The 11,342-nt window shown below is 33.5% G+C and overlaps 2 protein-coding genes across 2 annotated transcripts; one reads left to right on the forward strand and one right to left on the reverse strand.

Annotated features, from left to right (window-relative positions):
- The first annotated feature begins 3,640 nt into the window (after positions 1–3,640).
- Positions 3,641–5,911, forward strand: LOC140963107 (uncharacterized). Its single transcript, XM_073422342.1, has 5 exons — positions 3,641–3,797; positions 3,912–4,167; positions 4,232–4,325; positions 5,158–5,269; positions 5,559–5,911. The coding sequence occupies exons 1-5, from the start codon at positions 3,658–3,660 to the stop codon at positions 5,743–5,745; spliced, it is 789 nt and encodes a 262-aa protein (XP_073278443.1). The 5' UTR covers positions 3,641–3,657; the 3' UTR covers positions 5,746–5,911.
- A 2,944-nt stretch (positions 5,912–8,855) lies between these two features.
- LOC140962521 (uncharacterized) lies at positions 8,856–10,244 on the reverse strand. Its single transcript, XM_073421469.1, has one exon. The coding sequence runs from the start codon at positions 10,242–10,244 to the stop codon at positions 9,279–9,281; it is 966 nt and encodes a 321-aa protein (XP_073277570.1). The 3' UTR covers positions 8,856–9,278.
- Between the last annotated feature and the right edge of the window lie 1,098 nt (positions 10,245–11,342).

The raw sequence follows: 11,342 nt of genomic DNA on the forward strand, positions 1-11,342 counted from the left end.
GATGGTCCAAAAAATTCGAGATTGATCACAAACAGAAGCTTCAGAAGAACCACCCGACAATTTCACCCGCATGAGAAACTTCACAACGACTAACCACTTCAACACTTCAGAAGACAATTAGTAGAGGTAAGGTGCTCAAAAAAGTTTTCGGTACAAAGCAATTGCTAGAGAAATGTTGGTTAAATGCATTGTCCTAAAGAAATTCGTGACAGGTTATGCAAATGCTATAAGCACTTGGTTTTGCTGCAAAGTTGGGATGAGAGGCAACTTGCGAAGAACTTGGCCAGTTTAGTGGAAAAAATGGTCGCATCAAACCAGTGAATATATATACTCGGGTAGCTTTCTAGCTGAACCATTTCTAGTTAAGACTATAAGCACCTGGTTTTCGCCGCCTGATCATGAAGAGGGTGTTTANAAAAAAAAAAAAAAAAAAAAAAAAAAAAAAAAAAAACAGAAAGACTCAGGTCAACTTTAGGGTCAGATATCAGATTTTGTATACTTTGGATATCAATCAACATTTAAATTAATTTGTCAAACTAGGACAAACAATATTTCGGGATTCTATTCCAAGTTTCCATGACTACCCTTGCACCCTTATAACTAGAGCAGACTCGGTTAACTCTGATTTTATGAACTCAGTAAACCTAGCAAAAAAGAGTAGTATAGCCCATGGACCAAAAAGAAAGAAAGCAACAGGATAATAGATTATTAAAGCTTCTTTGTTTGATCATTAAAGCTCATTATAATGAAAATGAACCACGATGAAGAAAGTTACAACAGGAAACTGTAATCTGGAAAAGAGCAAGATTTAAAGAAACTTGGAGTAAACACTTCGGTGAAATTGAGGACAACTGACAACTATCTTTTTTTTCATATACTGATCAGGCCTCACAAGTTCGCGGCAGCTCTTGTGACATGAAAAACTGTCCGTTAATGTCGACAAGTAGCAGGCAAGAGCAAATAAATGCAGTTAGAAAGATGTGAGCAAAATCAACGAGACTGATGCGGAGGCGTAAAATCGGCGGTGACCCAGGCACGTAGGAGAAAATTTTCCAACGTGTTTTCGTAATCTTTGGACTCAGGAATTATTAGCCAACTTGAAGCCGCGATCATTACGTCATATAAATGGGCCTTTAGGCCCACTATTATTTTCGTACAACTAAGTAGACAGCCCAATAAAAAGGGAAACTTATAAATGGACTCAGATCACCAGATCTGCCGGATATTTTGTTATTAAATTTGGTCAACATTTAAAAAAAAAAAAAATCTCAAATGTATTGAAATATACTATAGAGGTGACGAAGCCCCAAAACTCAGTTTTGGTTCAAATATCACCAGTTGCGTAGGATGCTTAACTAATTATTTTAGTTTTAAATAAATATCTCACCTCATTGTATTGTATCTACGATGTAAATGAACCGAATCAAGTCGAATATGACGATAATTTGAAGGCTTGAATTCGGCTCGAATTAGTTCTATTCGAGATTGAACTCGATTCGAAGTTCAAAAATTTTAAAAATTTATTGCTTGGATTCGGTTCGAATTAAAGCTCGAGTTCTAGTTCGACTCAAAAGATTCGAACATGTTCTCGAACTATTGCTCAAAAATAAGTAATTGAAATACAATAAATTTATTTATTTAATATATAATTATATAATATTGATAAAATATTAAGACTTGTGAACTATCGAACAAAATAATTTTGACCTTGACTTTGGCTCGATTTCGATAAGCTCAAACACAAAACAAGTACTTTTCAAACCGGCTTGAAAAGCTCGCGAACCGGTTCAATTTGTTTATGAAATGACTCTCTATATATAGTTTTTTAAGATTTTTTTTAATTTTTTTTACATATACGTATACAAAAGTGGAATATATTATTATTTGACTTTATAAATTAACAAAAAAATAAAACGAATATTCACCTTTTGACTCTATTTTTTTGAAATAGAATTAATATCACGTGTAGTTAAATCATCAATCAATTTACAAAAAATAAAATATCGAAACAAATCTAATAATCGTGGATAAAAATAGCAGAACCAAAAAATATCTCATGTTCTTGTCTTTGAAGTCACATCAAATAATGATTAAATGATTATAGTGAGCGTATACTTTAACTAGTACTTTCTATTCAATTTCATCGTCACGCATAGTTTTCACAGCATAATTAAATTGATAAAAAAATTTCTTAGTTCANTGTGTGTTGTTAATTAAGTTTCAAATATCTGGAAAAATAAAAGGGAAATGGATAACCAATTAAAGAAAGGAAAAAAAAAAGGAATAAAGATTTAAAGCAAAACAAAGGAAAGTAGTGGTGAAGGATTTGCCGTCGATTCGATCAGCTAGCTTCCATTCATTTCATTTTCTCCAAACGAGATTGATGTATATATACTACATTTGAATTTTTAAGTACTGTTTATTAAGCAGTATTTCGAATAGTCTGCGCATAATGGTAGTCAAATATTTTATTTTCAGATAAATATCCAACTCGACTTATTGGATGAAAAAATATTATTTTTTTTATTAAAATTATAATTTTATAGATATAAATCTAGTAAACTCGTCGAGTCTTATTCCATGCATATAAATTCAAGTAAATTTATTTATAAGAATATGTAGTGTGAAGCCCACCAATCATCAACTTGTTTGGTCGTAATAATGATGCCAGCCATGGATACGATATCTACAATCCAATAATGTGTTTGATAATAATCCTATACTTGTGCCTATTAATCATCATTTATTACTAGAACTGAAATTATTATATTATCTTTTGATGAATACGTGTCAATTAATGAACTAAAATACAAAATTGTAGAGTTTTAGTAGGCATGAAGATTACGTTCGTTTACTTAAAAATTTAAGACATCGATATTTCTTATTGTCAAGTAATTGTTTTGTGCCTCACAAATAAACAAAATTAGTTAGTCTGGAGATATTTATTCCATGTAAATTAAATATTTATCTATTTTTATTTAGAAATGTTCACATGTGCGAGATGAAAATTAAAAAAATTATTTAATTTTGGTACAATATTGTAATATAATTGGATACGGAATCGGGGGTTGTGAGGTAGTTACATGTGATAATTGACAAACAAATTTCTTGGAATGTCGTGGCCATTTGGTCTTACATATCAAGTGGATAGGAAATGACTTGCTAAGAAAATAATCATACGAAGCCAGAATTTCCTATATCCCACATATCTTATCGCTAACTGCATTTATTACGTAGCCAAGACATGATTCGTGTCGATTCTGTCAAATTTTGCATAATTAGAGTTAAAATAATAATATCTTTATATTTTAATTTATATATATAATTTCATTTTTTTAAATAATTTGCTCCGCTGGAGTTGATGACTTGTTGACATGGATACCCGGAAGAAGCAAAAAGAAAACTACTTGCATTTTTATAGAGTCCATTTATCAATCATAAGCAGATGCACACCGTAAGTGTACACTACCACCGGTCTGGGAACCAATTTTAGCCCAGAAAGCGACGATCGCTGAAAGAAACTCATACAATTCCATCCCAGATCCCCCCAAAATCTCCTCAAATATCTTGTTTCTGAATCCACAGTTGCGTACAAATGTTATTGTTAGCTAGCTGCTGAGTTTGCTAGATAGTACTGGTGTTAAATATACACACACGATGCGTAACATGGCAAGCTCCGCCCCGCCGAAAGGCATCGCCGCCATAGTAGGCGTCGGTGCCAAGCTCGGCCGGTCTATTGCCCGGAAATTCGCGCATGAAGGGTACACTGTCGCCATTCTAGCCCGCGACCTAGGCCAGTAGTCTCCCTACATATATACAATTACTTTCTCCACCACTTCCACCTCATTTACATACGTATATATGTATATACCCGTTACCCAGATCGATGCTGATTTAATTGTTACAGGTAGACTGTCAAGATTTGCAGATGAAATAGCGAGAGAAGAGAAAGCGCAGGTATTCGCAATCCGAATCGATTGCTCCGAGTCCCGAAGCATAAAGGATGCATTCGAGGGGGTTCTGTCTCTGGGTTTCGTAGAAGTTTTAGTGTACAACGTTTACCATCCAATATCGTGGATCCCCACCAATTTTGCCGATATCAGGCTCGATCACTTCGAGAAATCCATCGCCGTCTCCGCCGTCGGTGCATTCCATTGTGCCCAACAGGTACTTGGTGCACTCCAAATCAAACATTTGGAAGCTGTTACTGAATATTTTGAGAAAATCGCAGGTGCTTCCGGGCATGGTGGATAGAGGAAGAGGGACGATTCTCTTCACCGGCTGCTCCGCTTCTCTTTACGGGATTGCTGGCTTCTCCGACTTATGTATGTCATCAATATAATTAGTAGCTAGCTTTTTTCAACGCCATTAATTAATTCTTTTTTCTGTTTACTCTTTGCTTATTAACAAAATAACTAGTGAAATTATTATTTATGATATGTGTAAACTTTAAAATATTTATTTAATCTTCAATCAGTCAATTGACTTAAAGAAATACTAATTGGTAGACATGATCTTTTAAGTGTTTTTCAATTAAGATCGACTATATATGCTTTTAATGTTAAAATGATAAGCTACGTTAGATTCTGATCAGAAGTGATAGTTGACGAATTGTATGACTTCTTTTGGTGGAAAAAAAATCCCATTCAAGCACCTTTTTTAGCCAAGACACTTTTAAACAAAAATATTAAATATGTTTGTACTTTAAAAAAAATTTCTATCCAGAAATACTCAAAATTTTTGTTCTATTTGATATTGAGCTCTAATAGAATTCAAAATATGCTTTGCATGTACAAAATTTACTATGACATCTGCAAGATCTTATTATACTTGCAAGATACAATTGAGCTACGACTCAAATAGAACATGATCAACTAATGTAAAAGTGATCAAATTTCAAATTTATTTTTTGGAAAAATCACTTTCGAAATTGTTATTTGATCAAACAGACTCCCCTTATTTGTTCACCTTGGCCGCTAAAAAAATTATACTCTTTAAATATGTACACGTATAATTAATTTAAAGGATTCTTTTCGAATTCTTGGTTTTGTTGCCCTAGTTATTAATACTAAAGCATACTCTTAATTTTACAAAGCACTTAAAATTTGAAACATAAATTTAATTTGTTGTTATTATTATTGCTATATGTATTAACAGGCTGTGGCAAGTTTGCTATGAGAGGGTTAGCTCAATGCCTGGCCAGAGAATTCCAGCCTCGGGGAGTACATGTGGCTCATGTCATCATCGACGGCATAGTCAGCAACCCTAGGTAATTTTTCCTTCTTTTTTTAAAAAGTTACATTCTCTTAATTTTCTTTTCCTACGTGGGATTTTCCGCAGTCTGAATGATTCATGATGATCCACGAGATCCCTATAGAATCTTGTCACTTTTGCCCCCATGCCGACTAGAATATATATACATATATATACACACCACATTCTTTTCAGCAAGGAGCAACTAGATCTACCATTTTCCACTGGGTCCACCCACCATCTTTCGGTTTCGTGGCATATCTGGATGCCTTTCGTTATAGCTAATTTTGGTATTTTGACTGCAGGGGTACAATCCAACCTTCTTCGCAACTAAGATCCTCAAGTAGTTCTTCGGTCGGGGAGTCACATGCAGGAGCAGGAGACGGGTCCATGGACCCGGATGCCCTTGCTCAAACGTATTGGCAATTGCACGTTCAGGACCGATGTGCCTGGACCCAAGAAATCGACCTTCGACCCACCTCAGTCCCATGAAAAATATAGAACTCTAGGTGGTCTGTTGCTGCATATACGTACGTATCATTCTTAGATTGGATTTGTATTTTTATACATTATGATCATATGATCACTAGTGTAACGTGTAATGTTTGTAGGACTTAATTGGTATGAACATTCATTTTTGTATGTTGCTTGTAACGTAGCTAGCGGCCACTCTCGAATCTGTCTAGGGACTCTGGTTTCTTGATTACTTAATGGCAACCTGGACCAAAAACACAAATTTCTCTTTTCAATATATATTTAAAAACTTTCAAAGAATGATTGTGATATGAAACTCAGGACATGCACACATTTCCAAAAACCAGTATATCAAATTATTATTAACAAAAAACAGGCGACTTCGGAAGAGGACATCGTCAGGCCCTTCTGTTTCTTTTTACAACATAAAAAAAGAAAAAAAACATCGGAAAATGAAATTTACATAATATAAAAAAAATACCAGCATCCTTTCTTCTCCATAACATTAAATCCCTCACCCAATCTAAAATACACTTAGAAAGTTTCTCAAACTAACAGAAACTTTTTTAAGTTAATACAAGAGGTTAACCTTAAAGGTAATACAAGAGATTAATGTTAGGAAGTGGTTGTGTTCTTCTCAAAATTCTGGAACAGAACAACGGCAACAATTCTTTAAGCCGAGGCAAGGATAAATCCTTTATCCGCAAGACGATATTGCCCGTATACAAGTGCTCCACGTTAACAGCAATCGTCTCTACGATACAACGACATATCTCAAGATTAGCAGCACAACAAACTCTTGATTGCAATGAACAAAAAAATTGCAATAACTTTCAAGTGAGTAAGCAGAATTTATAACTTTATTTTTCGCCTCTTGGCGGATAAAAGATTTATCATTGACTCGGCTTAAAGAATTGTTGCTGTTGTTCTATTTCAGCCTTGTCTCGGCTTAAAGAATTGTTGCCGTTGTTCTGTTCCAGAATTTCGAGAAGAACACAACCACTTCCTAACAATTAAGGTATACCTGGATTTTCTCGATGCTGGCAGGTTTCAAGTTTTTCTTTCCTTTTTCCTTTCTGATTTTTTATTTGCTTTTTAATTTTTTAATATTTTTATTTCACATTATGATATAAGAACTTAAAATTTATTTAATTAATATTTTATAAAGATATTAATTTTATTCGAAAATCTTTTATTTACGTAAATAATTTATTTATACCAGCGGCGGTAGCAACGACCATAACAGTCTTCTGGGAAACAATGACTCTCTCAAATAGGCAGCCCATGTTTGTTGGTTGTCGGCCGAAAAGAATGATTGCTATAGGGCCTACAATCATCCTAGTCCAAAAGTAATGGACTCGTCTAAGACCATTTAGGTCAAAACTTAGGCCCAATAATAATATTTAAAGCCGTAAAAAGGACTAGAGCAAATAAACTAACACACGAGGCCTCCATTTTGGTGAGTTGAAAAATCACAAACCTAACTCACCTAATAACTAGCCGGGCGGGTCGGCCTAGTCAATTTTGAATAATATATTAACGAAATAGGACGATCAATTTCCCTGTTTAATAACTAATATTTATGTCATAAAATGTACAATAATATGATCTTGTTTGGACTCTAATAGGTGTTGACACCTGGTTCTGTATGTGGTCCTCAAACTCATATCCACCGAAATAAAATAAATATAAAAATCAGGAACTATATATATATATATATAAATGAAACAGATTAATTTAATTTCCTTGGGTTGCAGTTTGCCATTTTTGAAGGATTCCTTCCAACTGTGAGAATCACATGATTTTTCGATTCTGAGAAACCTTTTCAAAATAATAATAATAATCGATAAAGCTTCACAAACCAAGAATCTTCTCCTGTTTGTTCAAAGCACGCTTACTTCACATTGTCTCCATAACTGCTAATTCAAATCTTTGAGCATATCAACAAGGTTCTGTCATTATATATACTAGTTACTCTGCACACGCGATGCATGTGTATACAATCTTTTTTTTATCATTATCGATGTAATAAAGTGAAATTTGATAAATTATGGAGAGACTAAATTGATATTTGTATTGTTGAAATAAAAAAAATAAAAATAAAAGTGTGTATTGAATTTTTTTTTTAAAAAAAAACAAAAACAAAAGTGTAAAATTAGTATCATATAAGGGTAAAGTTGGAAGAAAAAATTGGTGTCTTTGCTAGGTAGTTACTATTATGTCCTCAACTTTAATAAAATAGACTAGATATAGAAGATGACATGTGTCTGGACACTATAATATTATCATGATATTCAAACGTAGTTAAAAATTATTTGGCCAAAAAAAAAAAACATACACAAAATCCGTCTGTAAATTTAAGGGAGTGTTTGCAATCTCTAAAAACAAAAACACTTCCTAAATATTTGTTATAACCTAGTATTTTCTTTGAGAGCATGTATGATACATTGGCGCTTTTAGTATAAAAAGTCATATATATTGTACTAAAAATCCTAATTAAGGATCAGAGATGTAGATTTGGCATTTAACAATATATTTAAAATTATATAGGGTGGTGTTGTGTCGGTATTTTCTCATCGATAGACGTTATTTGATCTGACAATAAAAAACAATCAAAAGAAACATGATTTGTCAGGAATTAAGTTTTTGTAAGGGCATCACAGGGATATTAAACTTCCATTTGTCAAATTTAGCATAAATGAAGCCTAAGACTAGATATTCGGTGTATGAAAGTGCCTACAAAATATGTCGCAAATTTTGTTTTAAAAAAAATGGGGAGGAAATATTTTTTAATTTGATGATATATATATAAAATAAAAAATCTGGGCAGAAAAGTGGTACTATAAAATATTATATATACCAAGGACATTTTAAGTGAACCAAATCAAACTTAAAAAAAAAACCCAAGACAGTTGTATATATATGATATAATTAATTGCCTTAAGAAAAAGATTATATTAAATTATATTCTAAGATATTGTATAGCCCAAATCTTCTTCGTGTAATGTGAATCTTCTCGAATATCAAGAAAATTATAGGATTGGTGGATTGAGCATCATGCAATAAAAAAAATAAATGATTAAATTAATAATACTCCAACTAATTTGATTATATAATGATATCAAATCTACAGCATAAACCATGCACAGATAATTAATTACTTAACATCTAAAAATTCTTCCACAACCCTCACAATTACAACAAACCATAAACTAATTAAACACACTTAATTAACTGAAAAGGAAAAACAAAATGATGCTAAATTCACCCATATATGATATTCCACATTCCAAATGACAGCAAAATAATAACCTTAATTAACCCTAGCTAGCTTTGTAAGTGAAACTAATGAAGTATTTATCGATGTTGATATATATCATACGTTACACGAAATATTTGAAATTCACCGCATTAGTTAATTATCGTTCGATAATAAAGTTTATATGGAGTACCCGATTATAAACTTTACGATCAAATGATAATTAAGTCATGGGCGCATATAAGCGGTTTCGTGCAACATATAATTGATTGTAAATAAGGATTTAGGTCACTTAAGGATATGCACCATTTGTAGTAGGCCAAGAACTAGTTGAATTGCAGAAGCCCATTTCAGCTCCGGCTATGGGGGCTGACTCGAAAATAGGGGAGGAAGAAGACGACGACACCATGCTTCCAAGAATTACCGGCGGTTCATTTTCAGGATAAAAATTTGTTGAAGATGTGAGCTTTTGATACAGTTCTTGAATCCCATTATTTTGAACTTCACCGAGAATAATGGCTTGGTTTGCTTTAGCTTGGTGCTGATTGTTTCTGTGGAAAGAATTTGACAGACCGATAGATGGAACCTGGATCGGGCCTAAAGGGTCGAATCCCAAGGCCCGAGAGTGAAACACACTATTGGAAATGGAACAATCTGTCACCAAGTGTGATCCAAACAAACCACCTTCTACTTTTCCAGGATTGGAGAGTGGATTAGGACTAGGGTTTTGGTTTGCTCTGAGTAAAGAAAGTATGTGAGAGTTTTGAGGGGTTGCCCATGAAATAGGGCTTTGAGTGAAAGCATCAACGTGCTCAAATCCACTGAAAAAGGTTGCTTTCCCCATCTCTGGTGAGAGAGTTTTCAACTTTCCGGCACCCGAAGACTTCCCAACCGCCGCAGCTATGGTGGTGCTCTTGTTCTTCCGGCATCCACCTCCAATGGGAACGTTGCGCAAGGCCCCACCTTTAGTCCAGTAGCGGCGGCAAGTCTTGCAGAAATGGCGTGGCTGAGTGAGGTTGTAGTTGTTATAATAACAGAATTTCGTGTTGGAAGAATCGCATCGTGGACATCTCAGATTCTCCATGGAAGCCGCAGCTGCTGCAGTGGTGGCAGCTCCAGCAGAAGAAGAGGGTGACGGAGTACTGGAAGATGAAGGAGAAACCGAGCCATCAAGAAATCCTCCGTTAGGTTTAGAAATTTTGGATCTTTCTCCACCAATCAATCCAACATTGTCTCCCCCTAGAAGCTCTTGAATCATCTTGTTCTATTCTTTGTAGATCTACAAAAATTCAAGATAACCAAGAAATTTAAAAGCAGTTATTTATTAGTCCTTTTTAGTAGGAAAAGATGAAGAAAGTTGCTACATAGATATAGGGTTTTTTGTGTTTGTTATTATTATTTACTCGTGATTGTGAGAAAAGAGAGATAAGGAAACATGAAAATGGGAGCTTACCTTTGTTTCTTTTCAGTTGAAATTAAAGGGTTTTGATATGTTGAGCCAAAAATGTATGGGGGAAGGTAGACGAACAGAAGAATTTACAATAGAAAATCTTTTATATTGGATGTAATTAACAATACAAAGGGACAAGCTACTTTGTCCACTTTCGAAAACAAAAACTTGAGTCTTTTTGTTTTTGGATCAGTAACATACATAATTCTATTATATATATATATTTTTTTATATAATTGATTTCACATTCATTTCATATCTCACATATGCTGATCACTTAATAATATGAAAAGTAATTGGATTATATTTTCATGTACTTAGCAGCTGTCGTGAAGCTCATAAATATTGGTTCAGTTTTTTTTTTCTTCTCACATATGTCAAATAATAGTCACGAGACATTTTTTCCCTAAATAGGTCGACGATCCGCGACCAATTATTTAATTTCTTCCCTTCCCCAAATGTCTCTCTTTCCCTTCTTTTAGCATAGATCAATATATTAAATTACTATATATTCAATTAACTAAGTCTATGTCATATTATTATTATTATTATTATTATTATTATTATTATTATTATTATTATTATTATTATTTTACTGATCATCATACGATGTGCATGCAAATATTCCCCAATAATTGAATCTAATAAGCTTCAATTAAAACTATTTGAAGTCTTGCAGCATGTCAAAGTTTAAGCCCTTACTCCATTTTGAAAGTATCTGTATAGAACATTAATACACACACACACACAAAAAGGAGTGGATCAAATCAATGCATTTTAATTACCGTAGGAAAATAACACTAAATTGTCGTGTAGTTGTCGAAATCAATCCAAATAAAGTTTCCCATGGAATTGTCGAAATCCCATGTGATGTACCCGACAAAACATGCGGCACACTTATATATA

This window comes from Primulina huaijiensis, chromosome 17 (assembly GCF_012295235.1).
Source record: "Primulina huaijiensis isolate GDHJ02 chromosome 17, ASM1229523v2, whole genome shotgun sequence".
NCBI classification, from domain to species: Eukaryota; Viridiplantae; Streptophyta; class Magnoliopsida; order Lamiales; family Gesneriaceae; genus Primulina; species Primulina huaijiensis.